The sequence below is a fragment of the Macaca mulatta genome, chromosome 2 (genome assembly GCF_049350105.2).
Source record: "Macaca mulatta isolate MMU2019108-1 chromosome 2, T2T-MMU8v2.0, whole genome shotgun sequence".
Classification (NCBI taxonomy): domain Eukaryota; kingdom Metazoa; phylum Chordata; class Mammalia; order Primates; family Cercopithecidae; genus Macaca; species Macaca mulatta.
Genome location: NC_133407.1, coordinates 149,863,484 through 149,883,963, shown reverse-complemented (window position 1 = coordinate 149,883,963; position 20,480 = coordinate 149,863,484). Strand labels below are relative to the sequence as shown.

The 20,480-nt window shown below is 49.7% G+C and overlaps 1 protein-coding gene and 1 long non-coding RNA gene across 13 annotated transcripts in view; one reads left to right on the top strand and one right to left on the bottom strand.

Moving 5' to 3' along the window:
- The window catches only part of SLC6A1 (solute carrier family 6 member 1), a 45,285-nt gene that overhangs the window by 15,703 nt on the left and 9,102 nt on the right, over nucleotides 1-20,480 (bottom strand). For 5 of the 12 annotated variants that reach the window (XR_013413355.1, XR_013413356.1, XM_077990153.1 and 2 more), the window contains exons 2-7: nucleotides 6,589-6,650; nucleotides 5,187-5,516; nucleotides 4,661-4,792; nucleotides 3,937-4,037; nucleotides 2,311-2,420; nucleotides 215-347 (exon numbers count right to left, since the gene is read on the bottom strand). Coding sequence is in view for 10 of the 12 variants with exons in the window: in XM_077990153.1 (XP_077846279.1) it covers nucleotides 215-347; nucleotides 2,311-2,420; nucleotides 3,937-4,037; nucleotides 4,661-4,792; nucleotides 5,187-5,424 (714 nt within the window). In the remaining 2 variants the exon portion in view is untranslated. 12 annotated transcript variants of the gene reach the window in all.
- On the top strand, nucleotides 15,517-18,137 carry LOC144339279 (uncharacterized). Its single transcript, XR_013414124.1, has 2 exons — nucleotides 15,517-15,669; nucleotides 15,891-18,137. It is a non-coding gene; the product is annotated as an uncharacterized LOC144339279 (long non-coding RNA).

The window sequence follows — 20,480 nt, the reverse complement described above, 5'->3', positions numbered from 1 at the left end:
CTTCCCACTGTGCTGCACTATTTCCTTTCATCCTCATAACCACCCTAGAAGGTAAGGTAATGTTATTATTCCCATTTTACAGTAAAAGAAACTGACACACCGAGTGATGAAGGGACCTGCTTAACTCAGGGTTAGATGGGACTCCTGGGAGTTGCGGACAGAGCTTCCTCTATCCAGTGCCCTCCTGTCCCCACTGTGCACATACATCCCTTACCTTTCCAGTCCAGCCGACACCCTTCCAGATACAAAAATACACAAGGATCCAGGCGATGGCCAGCGTGATAGCCAGTGGCCAGCGGATCTGACCTGGCTTATCCAGCCCGTCTGTCATCTGATGCATGTTGCGCCTAGTCAAACAGTGGAGGGAGGAGAAAGTCACACAGAGCTGGTGGGAGCTGGAGTGATCAAGGGGTGCCCAGGGCATGGCCACAGACGATATCCCCGCCCTGGAACTGTGCTGACACCATCATCACCGTGATTCAAGAGGTAGCTGGGGACTGCGAGGCCCACTATACTGATCGGTAGAAAGTGCTGTTTGGTCAAGAGATCAAAGAGAACAGGACCTCCCAGGGCCTTAGTCAGCCACCACTACTGCTCATCTGGATGGCCCAGTGGCCTCCTAGTGGGATGCTGCCTTCAGTGTTCCTCTGTCCCCTCTCCAGCCCCAGAGAGCCTTCTAAATTGCAAGTCTGATCATGTCACTCCTCTGCTTACTGCAATGAATAGCACCCGCTTGTTCTCAGAATGAAGCCCAAACTCCCTGGCCAGCCTTTCAAGGCCCTTGCATCTCTCTCTCCTCTCAGCACTCACTGCAGCCTGCTTGCCGGTGCCTAGCCTGACCTCATCTGCCTCCCAGCCTTCACACTGTTCCTCTCCAGCACCTGCCTGCCCTGCAGTTTTCTCCTCTAGATGCCACTCCCCACCTGGGCTGGTCGAGGGGCCTCCCTGAGGTCCCTGCAGCCCAGCCGCCTGTGCTTCCGTCCTCTCTGCATTGGCCACCTGGTGGTGCCATTGCCTGTCTGCACGTCTGTGCCTGTCATCAGTTGGTACACAGTAGGAGCTCAAGAAGTGTTTACCGAATAAATGGTTGAATGAAAACTTCGAACGTGCCTAAGAGCGGCATGTGGGAGCTGCCGGAAAGCAGAACCCACCGGAGCAGAATTTGATTTTTATTTGTAAGGAAACAGTGTAACCACGGACATTGCACCATAAAGAGATCAGGCAACACTGATTCTGACACTGCCTGAGAACAATTCCTCCTGGGAGCTTATCCAAGGTACTCTGGGACCTTCTAGACTGCTCCTGGATCCTTCAGAGCTGTCCAGCATGGATGCTTCCTTCATGCCAGAGAGATTTGGGCCCCAGCACCTCACTGTGTCATATCAGTGTCCCCCAACACACATCTCTACAAGGTACTCCCCTGAAGATACAATCAGCATGGCCTTCACTATGGCCGGAGTGTGTGTGCGTGTTTATTCCGAGTGACTCTAGGTTCGTAAGTAGATCGGGCCGGTTTTCAGGATGAATCAGGATAAGGTCGACCTCTCCATGTGATTCTAATTGGCTATGCTGGTTATTCCCCTCCATTTGCCTCTCTGATCCACTCTCCCCCTTGACCACTCTGTGCCAGGCCCCAGGATGCTGACTACTATGGCTACATTATCTGGTCCCCTGCCCTCTGGCTTCTAGCTGAGTTCGATCACCGGGAGGCGCTGGCAGGAGATTAGAGGCAGAGATGTTGGGGAACGTATTGTCCCTGCTAGACCGTGGCTTTGTGGGTAGCTGGATTTCGCTATCAAAGGTCAGAGTATGTGTGTCTTATGGCTCCATCTATGGTCCAACTCTTTCTGGGGAGAAAAGGCTTTCGGCATCCCTTGTGGCTGCCTTAGCCCTTGCCCTGCCACAACTCTGCAAGTATAGTCATGTGTCACTTAACAACGGGGATATGTTCTGAGAAATGTGTTGTTAGGCAATTTTGTTGTTGTGTGCATATCATAGCGTGTACTTACACAAATCTAGATGGTGTAGCCTGCTATACTCCTACACCATATGGTGTGGCCTATTGCTGCTAGGCCACAAAGCTATACAGCACATGACTGTACTGAATATTGTAGGCAACTGTAACACAATGCATTTCTGTACTAGACATGTCTAGATGTAGAAAAGGTAAAGTAAAATATGGTATTATAATCTTATGGGACCATCATTGTATATGTGGTCCGCTGATGACCAAGATGTCATGTGACACATGACCGTAGCCCCTGGCTGACATTCCCTGTCCCTGCCATCCCCTGGCGGCCCCATACTCACTCCCAGAACTCTACCACAGCGCTGGTCATGTTGGTGGTGTTGACCATGCTGTAGTTGGAGAAGCAGCGGTCCGTGTTCCAGGGGTTGTCACACTGTTTCCACGGCAGTGTCTGCAAGGACACAGTCATGAGGACACATCCCGCTGGGCTCCCAGGGGCTGGCATGAGTGGTCCCAGTGCACCCTGCCCACCCTCATGGTCCCCAAGCCTCCTCACACCTCCCTTTCCCAGCAGCTCTGGGAGGTAAGTAGCATTATGATCCCCATTTGACAGATCAGAGAGGGACAGTGACTTGCTTGAGAATACACAGCTACTAAGTGCCAGGGCTGAGATTTGAACCTCAACCCGTTCACTATGAAAAGAGCCTTCCAAGCTGCAGCCGGGGCTACTTCCCCACCATGTGATCTTGGGCAACAGATCTTGCCCATCTAACTCTCACTGCGATGACACCTGCAAACACTTACAGAGCTTGTTCTCTGCCAGGCGCAGTTCTAAGTTCCTTACACATATCTGCTCCTTAATCCTCATGAGAACCCTATGAGGTGGGTTTCACTTTTTGTTTTCTTTCATTTTTTAATTGTGATAAAATTATACATAACATTTACCATCTTAACTGTTGGTGAGTGTACAGTTTAGAAGCATTAAGTATACCCATAATGTAGCTCCCTTAGCCCTGCCGCACCTCTGCAAATATAGTCATGTGTCACTTAACAATGGGAATACATTGTGAGAAATGTGTTGCCTAACATTGTCAGCATCCAGCTCCAGAACTTTTTTCATTTCGCAAAACTGCAACTCCACCCACTAAACAACAGCTCCTCATCCCCCTACTCACAACCCCTGGCAACCATCATTCTACTTTCTGTGTCTATAAATTTGACTACTCTAGGAAACTCATATAAGCAAGATCATACAGGATTGTATTTTTGTGACTGGTTTATTTCACTTGACATAATATCCTCAAGGTTCATCCATGTTGAAGCACGTGCCAGAATTTCCTTCCTTTTAAAGGCTGAATTACATTCCATTGTATGTATAGACCATATTTTGCTTACCAATTCATTTATCAATGAACACTTGGCTTGCTTCCACCTTTTGGCTACTGTAAATAGTGCTGCTGTGAACAGAAGTGTACAAATATCTCTTTGAGAGCCTACTTTTCATTCTTTAGGTATCTACTCAGAAGCAGAATTGCTGGATCATATGGTAATTCTATGTTTAACTTTTTGAGGAACTAGGGCAGATTCTAATTTTATTTCCATTTTGTAAATGAGGGCACTGAGACTCAGAGAGGTTAAGTCTCTTTTCTGAAGTTGCACAGCTGGTATATAGTAGAGTCAGGAGTTGAACCCAGGCTGTCTGTGTCCATATAAAATGGACTAACAATACGCACTTTAGAGGGGTGTCATGAGGATTGGATGTGAGCCTACAAGGAGTGTCTGGCTCACAGGAGATGCTAAATTCGTGAGGCTATGGCTGTTGTGGGGAGACCAAGGCCCATAAAAGACAAACCAAGTTCCCCACTCCTGGAGGAATGACCTTGTCAGCAGAGTGGTGGCCACAGCAGGCGGAGGGTGGGCTCTGGGTGTGGCTCCTGCTGGAGGGGGTGGCCAAAGGGACCACTCACCGTGGTGAAGGAATTGTACAGGTAGTAGATGGCCCAGGAGATGATGACGATGTAGTAGATATTCAGCCAGAATGACAGCACCGCAGCCGCAAGGCCCACGCCTGGGAGCAGAACACAGACACACATCCATTTAATACAGACTTCACATGAACTGTCCTGGCATGTTCCATGACCTCTACAATCTTATCGATCTCAGAGAGAGGCATTACTGAGGACACTGAGGTTAAGAGAGAGGCAGTGACTTGCTGAAGGTCATGTACATCTGGCAAGCCAAGGGCCCAGGACTCATGTCTGGGGCCCAGTGCAGACTGGTGGCAGGCAGGGCTGGGGTCTCAGCTTGCCAGAGGAGGTGGGGCCCAGGCCCTCAGTCAGTAAGCATGACTCACCAAGTATCTACCTGGGTGCCTGTCAGCCACTGAGCACGAGGCAAAGCAAGTCACACCCAGCTCTCGCAGGGGAAATGAATGGGCTAACAGGACAGAACAGGCTGATGTGCGGGAGATTCTGGATTGGGCTTCTCCACCTCCATCTCCCTAGTTTCTGACCAGCACTGTCATCTGCCACCTGGCCCCTTGCAACAGCCCTCATTCTGCTCAGACATACACCTGATGGACGGATATGTGATGTCAACCCTGGTCTGGGTAGACAGCTCCCTCTCTCCAGAGGGGCAGGGGTGTGTGTGGGCAGGGGCACCACCACCCAGGGCTCCGCTCTGCAGACTTACCCTTGAACATAGGAGCCAGCTTCCATACCCCCAGCCCCCCGATGGAGGTGTACTGGCCCAGGGAGCACTCCAGCAGGAAGAGTGGGACCCCCGCAAAGATGAGCGTCAGGAAGTAGGGGATCAGGAAGGCACCTGCAGGGGAAAGAAGACAGAGCTCGTGGCCCCAAGACTTTCAAGACCTGCCCTGGTAGAGGGATTGCCATGGTTCTGGGTCCCCATCCAGGATTTCTCTATACCCGCCTCAAAAGTAGGACCCACAGCCAACTGCGGGCCCAAGGACAGCCTTACGTGAAATACATCCCATTTTTTGCAGGTGAGTAGATGAACTTCTTGGTATCATTAACAGAGGACAATCGTCCTTCGGGAATCTTTTGATAAAGGGATAAGAAACAAGAAATGGGGCCTGGTGCTCCCTCTGGAGTCTTTAGGGGAGCTTTTCTCCTACAGTTGCCCCAGAAAAATGCCTAAGCAGGATCCTTTTTGCAGGGTCCAGACCCAGCCAGGAGGTCTCCAGGCCAGCACCTACCCCCACCATTTTTCCCGCAGAGATAGGGGAACCTCCAGACGTTGCCCAGGCCGATGGCATAGCCCACACAGGACATGAGGAAGTCGAAGCGGCCCTTCCACGTGTCCCGGTCAGGGAGGTCCGCTGCCTTCTTCTGCACCTTGACCACCAAGGTTTTGGGCTTGTCATTGGCCACAGGGGCCTCGCTGACCTCGGTGGAGATCTGCCCATCAGCCACCTTGCTGCCGTTGGTCGCCATGTCTCGGAATTTGGACGCAGGGGTCCTGGCAGATGGACGTGCGATGTCAGCCCCGGTCCACGTGGACAGCAGTTTTGCGGCTCAAGGGCACCCTAGGAGGACAGGGGTAGGGTGACAGGCACAGAAAGAGAGTATGACCTTGGAGTTGCCTCACCCTAAAATGACAAAAACAAAATAACCCATGAACAAACTAGGGGCTTGAAAAGGCTCTCTATAAGCTCTTCCTCTCGCCCACCCTCGCTCCTGGAGGAAGGAAGGTGACTTTTGTTTCCAAAGACACAGCGATGTTTCCTGGCCTGGCTTCAACTCCGGCCATCTGTGTCCAACCCTCTGTTGTATGTCCTGCTCAGAGGAGAAATCTGAGGCCACCAAACTTCCAACATGAAATATTAAGTATTTAATCATAAAATCTTTAACTTTGCCTTCAAGGATGCAATTGGGAGCCTTGTCCCACTCTGCAGCCATACTAGCCATGGCCAGGGCGAGCAAGAAAGAAGTTCAACCTACGGTTGAATGGGGAGAAAGGTGGCCCCACTATGGAGGGTCCCAGTGAAGACAACAGAGCCTAGGAGTTACAACCTCTGATCACAGTCCACTTTACCACTTTTGAGCTGTATGACTTTAAGTACACTCAACCTCTGTGTGCCCCTATCTTTTATAATGAGGATGACACTGGTACATCTCTCATTGGGTTGCAGGAAGTCCTGAGTCTATACTTCTAACAAACTCTGCTAAAGGAGATTCTTATACTGGCAGCCCAGCCCTGGCCCTCAGCTAAGGACCACTGGTTTAGAGGACCTCTTTCAGCCTTCAGTCACCGCAAGATATTCTACTGACACCCTGAAGCCTTCTTACCTTTTTATTTCCAGGGGCAGCATGGGGTACAGTACAGTGGAGGAAACTGGGCTGAGAGCAGTCCTGAGTTCAAATCTCCAGTCTGCCTTCTACCAGCTGAGTACTACTGCTCAGTACTACTACTCAATACTATTAAGTACTGCTCTTGTTTGTGCTCAGTTTCCTCAAGTATAAAATGGGGGCAATCCCCTCTGGCTTGTAGAGTTGCATCAAAACTCAGCCGTAATCGCTGCAAGAGTGCTTTTCGTCAGCCTGGTTAAGAGGGAGAACTCCACTCATGGATGTTGTTACTGTGGCTGTTGATGTTACCTGATGGTTGTCGGGGGTGGGTCAGCTCCAGAAGGGCTCCTTCTGCCACTCTGGGTGAGAGCCTGCAAAACAGAGAAGGGAAGGAGAGGAGGGATGGCGAAGCAGCGGTGGGGCAGGCAGGCAGCTCCTACAGAGGGCAGCGGGGGTGCAGGAAGCCTGCCAGGTCGTCCGGGCTGTGCGTGTGTCCCGCAGAGCATCCCCAGCCAGGGTGGCCGCAGCGAGTCCATGCAGCATGGCACTGGCCCTCGGGGTGCTGGGAACATGCAGGAGTGGGGCCTGCTGCCCTCAGGACAGCTGTGGGGGTGGGATGAGGGCAGCGTGGAGAAGACATTCTATAATTTTATCAGAGGAGAAGAGAAACCAACAGAGGGGCTGCTGAGACTTTTCTCCATCCTCCATCCAAACTCGTGGAAATGTTACAAATAGGCCACGTAAGAACACGAGAAAGAGCACCTTGTTTTGGGGTGAGAAAGGCAGGTTTCCAGAGAGTTTATTTCGAATTATCCAATTTTTGCCCCCTCCCCCCAAATTTATTTTAAAAAAGGATATATCCAAAGATGACTACAATGCTTAGTTTATGAGTGACTTTTGTTTTCTTCTTTGTGCTTTTTTTTATTTCTATAATGTTCTACAAAAGTGATTTAAATTAATAATATAACACAAAATAAACTTGTGGAACCCTCGGAACAACCAGAACATGTGAAGCACCAGTCTGCGGACCCTCAGAGGTGGGAGCTGCGCCAAAGCAAGGTGCAGTGTGACCCTGGCCCTCCCCCCGTGACCTCCACCCTGCAGCTTTGCCCAGTGGGGGCCCAGTCTGCTGTGGACTGGCCCTCCAGCCCTTCACATGCAGTCCCCATTACCAAACACCATCTTCTCCTCCCAGAGTTCACGGAGAACCAGGCCATCTTCAGATCATCCAAACTTTCCTGCCACCCCTGCTCCTCGTTCTCAGGGATGGCCTGCTCACTTTGAGCTCCTTCACGGCACACAGGCTGGTCTTGGATGCCCATCTAGATCCTGGCCTGGGCATGGCAATGTTAGAGAGAGCTCTGGACTCAGTAGGGTGCCTGCCTCCCCTCCTCGAGAATGGCAGGAAGTAGGAGGCGGCCGATTCTGTGGTCTACCAGGGAGTCTTGGGATATGCAGGAGAGAGCAGCCTCAGCCATTAACTGTCCTAACAATGATGGCCTTGACTGTCCCATGATCTACCCTTGTGGTCTCCATCTGCCATATTTGTTCAAAATGATCCAATCACCTTGGATCAAGACTGACCACCTGACCCAGGCTAGCCAATCAAATTCCTTCCCTGGAAATTTGGCATGGGACCCAGGAAGAGGGGCAGTTTTGCCAGTGACTTGGGAACTCTGGGGCAGTCATCCTCTGCCCATCTTGTACTCAGAGTGAGAGTTGGTCTGCTGAGGAAGGAGAGAACTAGAGATCAAAAGATAGAGTGTCTTGAAGCTCCTAGTTTGCAGTTCCAGGCTTTCTTCAGGCTGGTACTTGGATTTTACAAAATATTCCCATAGTCATGAAACAGATGTTTTGCTTACATTGGCTTGGGGGCTCCTGTTGCAATCTTAAATCTCTGCACCATCCCTCTGGTTCACCAGGATGTTCAGTCCATGAGTTCTCCATGACTATATTGAGCACCTCCTCATGCCAAGCCCTGAGCAATCAGAGATGGTGGCTGCTCTGAAGACCCCACCATAAAGAAGACATACATGTGATTTCCAATTTCTGGAATATGGGGATATGTATTCAGATTCAGCTAAATGCCTATAACTTCCCTAGGAAGAGCCACATGACTATATTTGGAGTTTTCCTTTTAGAAGATGTGGCACATATGAAGATAAAGTAAAGCCATGAATTGATACAACTCAAACTTCTTTGAGGATTTAGGACTGAGAAGGCTCTTTGACTTACACAGCGGCAAAGCCACCCTAGTGCTAAGTCAGACAGACCTCGGCTCCCTCCAACACCTGCTAATGCTGGGTGAGTTACTTCACCTCTCTGACCCTCATCTATAACATGGGAGGATAATAATACCTCCTTCAGAGGGTTATGGTGATGATAAAATGAGATCATGTGTGTTAAGCGTGTACAACTATGCCTGGCACATGGTTAGGGCTTAGGAAATCTCAGTCATTGTTATCACTGCAATCGCCACCATCTGAGTATGGATCCATTGTTCTTAATCTGGCATTCACAACTTCCCAGAAGGCTACAACAACAACAATAATAATGCCGACTAACGTTTATTAAGGGTTTACTATTCAGGTCTTTCAGTGTCTTCAGCATTTTAAAAACTCCAATGGAAATCATCCTTTTAGTCCCCCTGGGGAATACCAGCTAACAGAAATGTCAAGTCTCTTGGCGTTGGGCTCTCTTTGTACCAAAGCAAAGAAGTCTAGCTCAGCACCTTGGGCCAGTCAGAAGCTGGGAGTGGTACATGTGTTTGTTAATACAAAAATAATTCTTCTGTAATAAAGTCTGGTAGTAAAAAAAATCCCAAACATCTAGTCCATGGGAGGAAAATGATAAAGAGCCTCCTGCTAGTGAATGCGCCTGGGACCCAACACTTAAATGGAGTGGTCCCAAGAAGCATGCCTCACCCGCACACCTGGGGAACAGTGCTTCGGCAATTTTAATTCCTGGCACTTCCCTCTCCTATGAAAAATAACATGCAGAAAGCACAGGTGTGTGTGAGTTCACGGCAGGGTAACTTGGCTGTCTTTCTAGAACATTTCTCTGAAGCAAAACCAACCTTTTTGCAAGTTGTTACTTTTCCTTTCCTGAGACACACCCCTGTATTTTGTGGCTCTCTGGGATCATGCTGGAGGACAGCTCTGTGGGTCTGTAGCGGCAAGACCACATGTTTCTTCCACCTTGTCCTGAGTGCCAGTCTGTGATCAGCCTCCTCTACCGGCTGGTGGAGCAGGCAGAAGAAACACCTCTCACCTTCTCATGATCTGGGCATTTTTCCAAAGCCTTCTTCCAGCGTCTTCCCATTCTTCTTCATCAGGTAACAACATTCTGGAGACCCAGAATCCGGCTCCACGTTCCTTCAGGTGCATACTATACCATGATTAACTTAATTCCACCAAAGCCACGTTCACAGGGCACTACTAATGTGAGACCACCAGTGACGACAGGTCAGGTCCTCTGTACTCGCTCACTAACACATTCATTCTGCAAGTATGTACTGAGCACATGCTGTGTGCTGAAACGACAACGGAGCCGTCTCTTCAAGCATTTTATATTCTGAACTACACCCTGGTTGCCAGAATCTGAATCAGTGAACTAACAGGTTCCAGCAGAAAGATTCATTTCTGTAAATACTTAGTGAGGCCTCCTATGTGTGTGGAGCTGGGGTGGATACTCAGGGTGTGAGAATTTAGTAAGACAAGACACTTGCCCTTGTCAAGGTCATGGCCTAGAAGGAGAAATATTTCTGCCTATGGCTGATCATAATACCCTGTGATAGTGCTGCAAGAGGTGTAAGAACAAGACACGGTAGGCCTAGAAGAAACACGTTAATACAGCCAGAGAACGTATCCTAGACGAGGGGTCACTTGAGCAGGGCTTTGAAGGTTGAATAAGTATTCATCAGGGTTAAAAAGAGAGAAAAGGTGTTCCAAGTGGAGGGAAACACGTGTACTAAAGTACAAAGTGTGAAGCTAGGAAGGTCAGTATGTGAAGGGTCTTGGACACTGGGCTAAGGAACTTAGGGACTAGCTGCAGGGATGGGGCAGGGCTGATAATGGGATCAGATTAGTAAACCAGAAGATGACTCGCTCATGGGGCCTCTGGGAAGGATGGAGTTAGTGAAAGACACTCCAGGCAGGAAGATGGAGAAATGTTCCCAGGATATCCCATCCTTCCTCAGTGTATGCTCTATGACCAAGTGTTAAAGCCATTGATAAAAATGGGGCCAAACCAAGCACAAAGAATTCCTCTGCCAATCTCTGAATGACAAGATGCTTTGTTAGGGAAAGAAAACATGTACAGTTTGGAAGCCCTACATGAGAAGTGGCAAAATGGGTCAAAACTGGCCCTTGGGCTTGTTTTATTTGGCCTGAGAAAAAAACATTCAGTCTGAATTAGGAGCCAGAAATGGGACTTTCTGGGATACAGTATTTCAAACAGAGGGAGCAGCAAGTGCAAAAGCCCTGAGGCAGGAACGAGCCTGGCACCTTTGAAAGACACCAACGTGGCCAAAGTGGCTGGAGTCCAGTGTGAGCAATGTGAGAGGAAACGGATTCAGGAGGAGGTGTTGGGCAGGGGCCAGGTCACACACGTGTCAGAGGCCACAGCAAGAATTCAGGTTTCATTCTAAGTGGGATGGGAGGAAGTGGGGGGTTGCAGTGGTGGGGGAAGAGTCTCCCTCTGGCTGCCCAGAAGAGGCTGCCTAGGGGCAAGGGGGAAGCAGGGAGACATGATCAGAGGCTGCCTGTCCAGAGAGATGACAGCGGCTTGCATGGGGGTCGCTGGACCGGCAGAAGTTGGGGAAGTGGCACTGGCACCCACAATCTATTCTGGAGGTGGCGCCCTTGGGCTGTGGGCCTTGCTGGATGATTGGCTGTGAGCAGCCCAGCCCTGGACCAGATGGCAGGCAAGGGGGAGGGGAGTGTGTGGAAGCCGCCTTGGACAATCTCCTTCTGTCCCACTGCATCAGAGGGACAGGCGGCTGCGTGGAGTGGGGACCTAGGCAGAGACCAAGAGGTCAGGGCTGGAGTCTCAGGGCTGCCATTGTCTCAGGCCATGGCCCCACCATGGAGTGAGTGGGGAGCCCTGAAAAGCCAGGGAAGCAAGGAGGGGGAGCAGTGGGTCTAGAAGTAGGACCTGCTCTTCCCCTCCCCCTACCCCACACCACTCCCTCCATGAGGCTGTGCTTGCTTTGCTTTGCTCTCGTTCTGTAATTACAGAAATTACAGAGGCTCGCTTCGACTGCAATCACTCTAGTTTGCCTTTATTTCTTTTTGAAACTCCGTGGTTCAAGAAAGAAATTAATATTGAGTTTGGCTTCATTCCAAGGGGAAACATAATACAGTTTATTCTCTGCCTTTGGGAAAAATGCTAGGCTCAATCCATTGGACAAGGCTTTATTGAGAATCTGTTGTGTACCCAGACTCATGCCAGCTCCTATCGAAGGAGAAGAGCTAGCATTTATTGAGCGTCTATTGTGTGCCAGGCATTTTGCAGGCACTATGTCATCCAGGAGTCATTCCATCTATGTAAGCCAGGGCTACTTCACCCATCTGACAGATAAGGAAACAGCCTTGCCAGCCTGGGGTCTGAAATTGCCCAGTGATTTCAGGGCCTTGCTTCTCAAAGTGCGGTTCTTCAAGAGACAGCATCAGCATCACCTGAGAGCCTATCAGAAATGCAGAATCTTGGGCCCCACTCAAGACCTACGGAATGAGAAGCTGATTTTTAACCAGGTCCCGTGATTTAGGCACATACAACAGCTTCAGAAGTTGTTAAGTTAGGGATGACCCAGATTATTTCATGGGACTTCGTTCAAATCTCTGTGCAATAGGGCTAGATATCTGGCTTGCTTGAGTCCTGATTTTCTCATCTGTAAATGTGGATTTCACAGAATTGCTCTGAGAATTGCATGATAATGCATGGAAAGAGGCCAGCCAAGGGCCTGGCACACAGGAAGTGTCAATAAATAGCAGCTTAGGCTGCCACTCAAAGAGATGAATGGCCGCAAAAGTGCTTTGTAATTGAAAAATGTTATACAAATGTGAAGACCAATTAATACTGGATGATCAGGTACAGAAGGTTAGATGGAGGTTGGAATTGTGCAGGACAGCCGGTGCTGTGGGCAGCGCTTGCCACGCACTGTCCTGGAGATCAGGGAAAGCTCCCTGGAGAATGTGCCCTGATGGAAAGGGAGCCACCAGAGAGGGTCTCCAAGGCCCAGCATTTTAACAAGACCTCAGAGGCCAGCCAGGCCTGTGGTGGGATGCAGGCTACAGGAGAAATGAGCTGGTTGGGACAGCTTGGGGCCTAAATGGGAGGCCTCCATTCTTGGATCCTCAGCCCCATGCACAGTGGTGCTTGGGGCCAAGACACAACTGGCCTCCTTCCTGGTCCAGACTTGCTCCATGCCAAACCGGTGCACCTGGTCTACCATGGCATTCTATAGATGAAGAAAAAAACCCACCGAGGACTGGTGGTTGGCCCAAGGTCTCACAGCATGAGAGTGGCCTGAACATTACAGACTCCCACCCAGCTCCCAGCCAGCCACATACTCTTACTCAAGAGACGAAGGAAAGCAGTTTCATGTCTTGGTATAAATCCCTCAGTTGCCTCAACGTACCTGAGAGGGAATTTGCAGAAGCAGGTGTCTTTGTCAGTAGTATTTATTGCATGCTTACTCTTTACAACATCCCACTGTGACTTTTGAGTAAGCTACTTATTTTCTCAAAGTTTTTGTTTTGGCCGGGCGTGGTGGCTCACGCCTGTAATCCTAGCACTTTGGGAGGCCAAGGCAGGTAGATCATGAGGTCAGGAGATTGAGACCATCCTGGCTAACACGGTGAAACCCCATCTCTACTAAAAAATACAAAAAATTAGCCGGGCGTGGTGGCGGACGCGTGTAGTCCCAGCTACTTGGGAGGCTGAGGCAGGAGAATGGTGTGAACCTGGGAGGCGGAGCTTGCAGTGAGCTGAGATCCGGCCACTGCACTCCAGCCTGGGCGACAGAGCGAGACTTCGTCTCAAAAAAAAAAGAGTTTTTGTTTCTTTGTCAATAAAGGAGGTCAATAGTGACCACTTCTCACTCTGTGATGACTGGATTTGAATTTTCTAGCACTGTGCTCAGTTCAGGAAGTGCTAAATACACTGAAGCTAAAATGATCGTTTGTCCCATTTTGCAGATGATGGCACTAAGGCCCAGAGAGGTCAAATGACCTGCCCAAAGTCACATAGGACTTGACCCAGGCCCTCTGACTTATAGTCTGGTGCTATTTGCTTGTCTAGGAAGTGCCTCCCAGGCACTGGCCTGTGTGAAATTCCCTGAAGCCATTAGACCTATTGGGCCTCATGACCTGACCTGCCCAAGCATGCCTGCTGGATGCCAGAGGGAAAGAAATGTGACTGCATGGAGATGAGCTTGCCTAGCCTCACTGTCCTAGGACAGATGAATAAATGGAGGCTCTAGCCCTTCCCCTCTGCTCTCAGCCTCTGAGAGCCTAGAAGTCAGGTTTTCTAGGACACCTCTGAAACCACAATGTGGAAGAAGGCCGGAAGGCATCCCCACCCCGACAACCCAGGCGAGAACAAATTCAACTTTGCAACTACTGGAATATGACAGACCCATCCAATGGCGAAACAGATTCTAGGAGTATGGTTCTCCTGCTTCTGCAGCTGCCTGCAGAAAAGAAGAATTCCTCAACTTTTCATTAACAAGGGGTGAAAGAAAAAGAAGAGCTCGGTACAGGGAGGAAGTGAGCTGGACACACTTACTAATGTGCCAGGGGCCACTCTAAATGCTTTTTGTCTATTAAATTGCTGTTAGCCCCCATTTTATTGATGGGTAAACTGAAGTACAGAGAAGTTAAAGTGACTTGCCAAAGGTCTCCCAGTTAGGAGCTAGGGGCTCCAAGCCTTGACCCAGGCAGCCGGGCTCCTGTGTCCAAGCTCTTAACCACTCTGCTGTCTCTAATGGGGTACCTGTGGAACCCCCCAAGCCCTCCATTTGGGGTGTATAAGTATGGCCTATCCCCAGCAGCCACCTCCCTCCAGGACAAACCTCCACAAGGACAAGGCCTGCTGTTCTTTTTAAGAAACTCAAGAGAGGCTGCCAGCATAAAAGCCTCTGAGTTCTGGCTCTAAAATGGCTCCTATGGTTGTGCTGGACAAAACCTACAGGTATCCAGGGAGTCTCTGGGAGGTCACATGGGATTCTGGCTGAGCCGTGGGGCTGGAGGTTCTAATCAGAGTCCCCAGGAGGCAGCCAGCCTCTAGGGGCAGCACTGCCCTCTTGGAGACCCCAGCTGTCCTCTAACTGCAGACATGGCCTGTGTCTTGCAGCTGCCGCGAGGAGCTGACCTGAGGAGGAAGGGCTTGACACCCTGAAGTCCAGTAGACACAGGTTTGAAATCTCACCCTAAACTTACTAGCTGTGTGACCCTATGCCAGTCCCTTCCCCTCTCTGTGCCTCAGCTTTCTTCTGTGTGCAAGCAGGAGAGTCAGACTCCGATTTCCAGCTCCACCTCACTCTGATCCAATCCTGCTTGTCTCACTCACACCATCAGTGGTTTACTAATGTCTGTTCCAGCCCCTAATTATCTATAGTGCCCAACTGAGCACCTCATTTTGTCAAGGCAATTTTCAATCCAATCCGCATCTACTGCGCACCTCCAGGGAGCCGGGCCTCATGCTGGGTGCTGAGGGACAAAGATGCAAGTTGGAGTCTGAGTCCTGCTGCCACTGAGCTCTTGGGACAGCTGGGAGATGGGCCATGGACAATCCACATCCACGGTGTAAGTTCTTCCACAGCACACAGAGAAGGAGAGGTGGCGCCCTGCCCTGGGGTCTGGGTTCAGGCAGGCAACTGGGAGGGGTAGCATTGGGTTTGGTGGGAAATGGAGCAGAAGTGGGGATATTTTTAAAATAATCACAGCTAGAGGAGCAGGACCGGACTGCTTGCTCTTAACCGCAACCCTAACTGCTCCTGGTCCATTCCAGGCAGACAGAACAAAGCCAAAATACAGAACATATTTGAAGACAGTGAGGAGGCTGGCTTGGGGGCTAGAATCTGGGGTGATTTAGGGAAACGTGGCCAGGAAGCCGCCAGTAGTAGTAAAGAACTCTGATGCAGGAAAAGAGGGCACATTTTACTCTGTAATGAGAATGATGATCACACCGAAGGCTGAGGAAGTGCTTAATGTATTTACTGCCTTTCTGTACTGCACACTGTACAGATGAGGAAGCCGAAGTTCAGACAGTCAGACAACTTCTCGGCTCCCAGACACTGCAGTTTGATTCCAAAGCCCATGTTCTTAACTATCCCTCTCCGCTGTGGGCATGGAGTGGTCACCAGGGCTGCCACCTGAGCCATGGAAGGTGGGGAGATTTGATGTGATGGTGACTTGGCAAGATCCCCCAGCAGCTGTGTGGGGAGGAAGAGAGGAGAGGGAGCATGGGTGGAGGTTGCTGTAACAGGGCTGGTGGAAGGATGAGAGACAGTGCCTGAGCCAGGACCATAGTGGGGGCGAGGAGGAAGGCCTGGTCACCCTATACAACATGGCTTCTCTCCTGACTAATTACAGATTCTTCTGTCTTAGCTTCCCAGCTGCACCGTCACCTCTGCAAGAACAGGGCTCAGATCTTCCACCCGCTCTGCTTCCCCGACAGCAGGCAGCTTAAACAGCGCTAGATATGCGTGCGCTCTCTGGCTTCTGCCCTCTATGGCAGCAGACATTGTTCTTACAAGGCCTCAGCACAGGAACGTTTGCTTCGGAGAAGGCGGCAGGTCTACAGAGCAGTGGTGTGCTGGTAAGTTTTAACAACGGGCTCTTAGGAAACAAAACAGAAGACTCAATTTGCAGCACCTGCTGATTTCTGTGGTGTAAACACTCCCACCGTGACCCATGCAAAGTACTAATACGAGGTCACAGGATTGGGTGTGCGCCATCTGCGAGCAGGCTCCAGCACACCACTACGCCTTAGGCCTGGTTCTTCTTGTGGGGCCAGTGAGGCATGCTCTCGGGCAGAAACTGGCCTTGCTTCCTGAGTGGTTTAATGCTGGAAACCCTCTTGATTGCTTCCTGTAAGGGAAGCCCCGGACGCCACCCCCTGGGCTGGCCCTGGAGCGCATGCTGGGGCCAGTGGGTGCCCGCAGAGATGCCTGCTGCAGGGCAAGGAACATCGCACCCTGGGATCAGATACGGGAACTTGGAGGCATCCCCTGGGTGGATTTAAAAAAGCGGAGCGGGATGGAGAGAGAGGAGGGTGGGAAGGAGGGGGAAAGGAGAGAAAAGGGAGTGGAAGGAGAGGAGGAAAGAAACAGACGAGGAGGAGGCTGGGGTAAAGGAGCAGAGTGATGAGGAGGAAAACAGGAGGAGGAAAGGAGGCACACAGGAAGGGATCAGAAAGGGGAAAGAGGAAAAACAAGGGCAGAAGGAAAGAAGGACGGAAGAGAAAACAGATGTGCCATTCACTGCTTGTAAGCTGTCCAAGGCTCCACTGTGTCAGCTCACTGAACCAAGGAGGGAGGGAGGTAGCCTACCTTTCAGCCAAGAGAAGCCTGAGGTTGGCGGAGGCCAAGGTCAAAAGTGGCGGAGGAGCCGGGATTTTTGAACCCAGGCTGCAGGGCCTGTTCCACTGACTTCCTTCAGTTGGTTCTGACTGTATTTGCTGGGGGCCCATTAGTCTTAACCTTCCACGCGGGGCAGCTACCTCCCCACACCAGCTGGAGCCCCCAACCCTGTGCTGGGTATGAGGGCGAGCCCCTGTGGAACAGGTCCGGGTGCCCTCCCTCTGCACCCTCACCGCCTGTTCCAGGCTTCTTTCTTCCTTCTGCCTCTGATGGGTGTGGGACTTTCTGGAGGACTTCAGTTCCAGGGGATGCCTCTGTAAAAGCCCCGTGCTCAACCGGCCAGAAAGGATTAACTCAGACCAGGAAATAAGAGCGGCACGATGACCTTTTGCCATTCTTTTACATCACTCTTTGCCTTTTAAAACACACGTGTAAGAAGCCCGTGGGGTTAAAATAGCTGTTCATTTTTGCTCAAGATGTGCTTGGAAGGCTCCGACGGGCATTAAGGTAAAGGCCCTTTAAGAACTCAGATTTGGGGAAAAGAAAACATAACACTGCAAGGGCTGCCTGAACTAAACGATGAACTAAATAAGTCACGTGCAGGAGCACAGCCCAAACGGAGAGCTGGCTTAGCGTCGCAGAAGGCACATCCAAGACAGTGGCCGCAGACAGCGCCACGGCTCTTTATGAAGCGTCCACACCTGGGACTGCATTCCTCTCTCTATCTCAGCAGCTCTGCAGGCTCTATCAGCCCCTTCTAGAGACAATCAGACTGAGCCCCAGAGAGAAATTGTCTGGATCAAGATCACACAAGGTCACAAGAACCACCAGGGATCTCAACATGGTGGTTTTGGGCCAAATGGATCCCACAAATATGTTTGGTTGAGTGGTATCGGATTTGAATTTTAGAACTTGAACTTGCATGCTTTGGAGAAGGGCAGGGGTGATGTGTTTTCTAGTTTACTACAAGTCCCACCACTACTATCATCCTATCCCTGACCTCTTTACACATTTCTGTGACCTGTCTGGCCCTCAACGGCCCCTGAATTTGCAATCCTTGTATACACGGTGCAGTCGTAGTCACTCAGTAGAGCTCTTTCTCTGAGCAGTGGAAGACGGATGAGGATTAATGTCCCCTTCCCTAGGGGATATGTCGAACTCTTGGGGGTGGTGAAGTTTGAAAAAGCATGTTTGGTGTTATAATTTTATATTTAGGAAACAACAAATCCTATTGTTCTCTTAATAAAAGCTCAGTTGGATTTTAAAAACTTCAGAGAGACTCTGCTTTAGAATATTCTGCAAGAATGAGGGAGGCGTGTATTTTCAGAGTCAGTTAAGGGTCAGATTCCAGGGTCTAAAATATTTTCCCACAATATAAAGGCTAATTTTATTTTTAAAAGACTTGAATGCTCACGTTCACCAGTGCATCTGTTCTTAACTCACTCACTTAGCTGTGGAAAGGAATTTTATGGTATAGAGCCCCTTGTTTTTGTAAAGTGAAAACTCCTATGTAACAAGAACAGTCTACCCATTTGGTAAAATCAGATTATTTATTTATTTATTTAATTTTTTTCTGAGACAGGGTCTTACTCTGTCACCTAGGCTGGAGTGCAGTGGCATGATCTCAGCTCACTGTAACCTCTGCCTCTCAGGCTCAAGCAATCATCCCACCTCAGGCCCCCAGCTAGCTGGGACTACAGGCATGTGCCACCATGTCAGGCTAAAAATCAGATTTTTATTGAACAAATTTTCTTTAAGTCCCATGAACAATAAGCAATGCCCTCTGCTGCCTGCCCCTATCATGGCTCCTGACAAACTTCTGATCAGTCTATGATATCCCAAGCAGGAGCTCTTCATAAGTATGCTCATTGTTCGCGGGACTTAAAGAAAATTTGTCCTTCCCTAGGGGCAAGGACACCTCGTTTTGAGTTTCAGCTCCGGTTCAATGTTGTGTGACTGTAGGTTAGTCACCTACCCTCTCTGTCTAAAACAGAAGTGATAACACTTACTTCTAGGGCTGCTATGAGGATTAAATGGGAAAATATGTAGTTAGTACAGCATCTGGGACATAGTAAATGCTTGATATCTGGCAGATATTATAATAAACCACCTGATCAGGGCTTTCATTTATATTTTTAGTTAGTGATGGAAAAAAGTTCTGGGTGGAAGGAAGGCCAGTATTATCTTTTTTTTTTTTTTTTTGAGACAGAGTCTCGCTCTGTCGCCCAGACTGGAGTGCAGTGGCGCAATCTCGGCTCACTGCAAGCTCCACCTCCCGGGTTCACGCCATTCTCCTGCCTCAGCCTCCTGAGTAGCTGAGACTACAGGTGCCCGCCACCATGCCTGGCTAAGTTTTTTGTATTTTTAGTAGAGATGGGGTTTCACCATGTTAGCCAGGATGGTCTCGATCTCCTGACCTCATGATCCACCCGCCTCCGCCTCCCAAAGTGCTAGGATTACAAGCGTGAGCCACTGCGCCCGGTCCAGTGTTATCTTAACCTATACGCAATCAATATAAAGGAATGGTGGGAGTCACTGGGAGATGCTGATCAAATCAAATTCTTAGAGCAAATTGTTTATTAAACGTGATTCCCAAAGTGGTATGTGTATGTATCCTGCAATTTGGCACACCCGTTAAAATCCTGGTTAAATGTCAACTGTCTTTATTTGTCCACTGAATCAGTCTCCCTGACTCCTCTCCTGCCTGCCTGGAATAGGGGTGTCAAGATCCAAGGTCTTCAGCTCATTGCCTCATAGCTTGGCATCCAGTCCCAGAAACAGCAGCAAACAAATGACCCTCTCTCTCAGAGGACCCAGAAACAGGTTGCTATCTCTGGGGGTGGATTTGCTCAAACAGGTTTGCGGAAACAAACAAAATGGTTGCTTGCATCTAAATCATCAGGATCCCAGCTCTCACCAGCGCTTTTGAAACAGCCAAATGCCTGAGTCCAGCACCCTCTTTCCGCTTCCAAAATGGAATGGGGTTGTCTGCCAGCCTGCATCTTTGCCAGCATGCAAATGATGCACTTTGGGGTTTCACAGGGTATTAACCCCATGTTCTCCAATCCCTGATTAGGGAGGTAAGTCTACTGCACCAGCTGTGCTTCTAGAAGAGAAACTAGGTGTGTGGGTGAGAGTGTTTATTTTCCAAAAGCGTTTGCAGCATGGGGTCATTTAGATAGCTGGCATAGAGCAAACACAAATTCCCCCAGTGAGGTGTGCATAGAGGTTTTTAAAGACAGTACGTTTGCAGTGAGGTACACCATTCACACTCTTCAAATGCAAAATATTTATGTATATTTTTGGTGATGGAGCTGTTCATTTGTTCTAGTGATATTTACTAGCCTGGAATGAAGAACCCTGTTATGTATCATGCTTGTACTGTATTAGTCAGTTTCACTCTTCCAACACCACAAATTACAAGCCGATACATGGTTGGGAGCGGACCCTTTTCCTAACCTCTCCCCTTTGGCTCATAACAACAGCTGCTGGTGATTGAGCTATGGCCAGGATTGGGGCTTGATGCTTTATCTGCCTCATGATATGCAGTCTCACCACAATCCTATGAGGTAGGTGCTGGTATTATCCCCATTTTGCAGATGAGGGCACTGAGGTC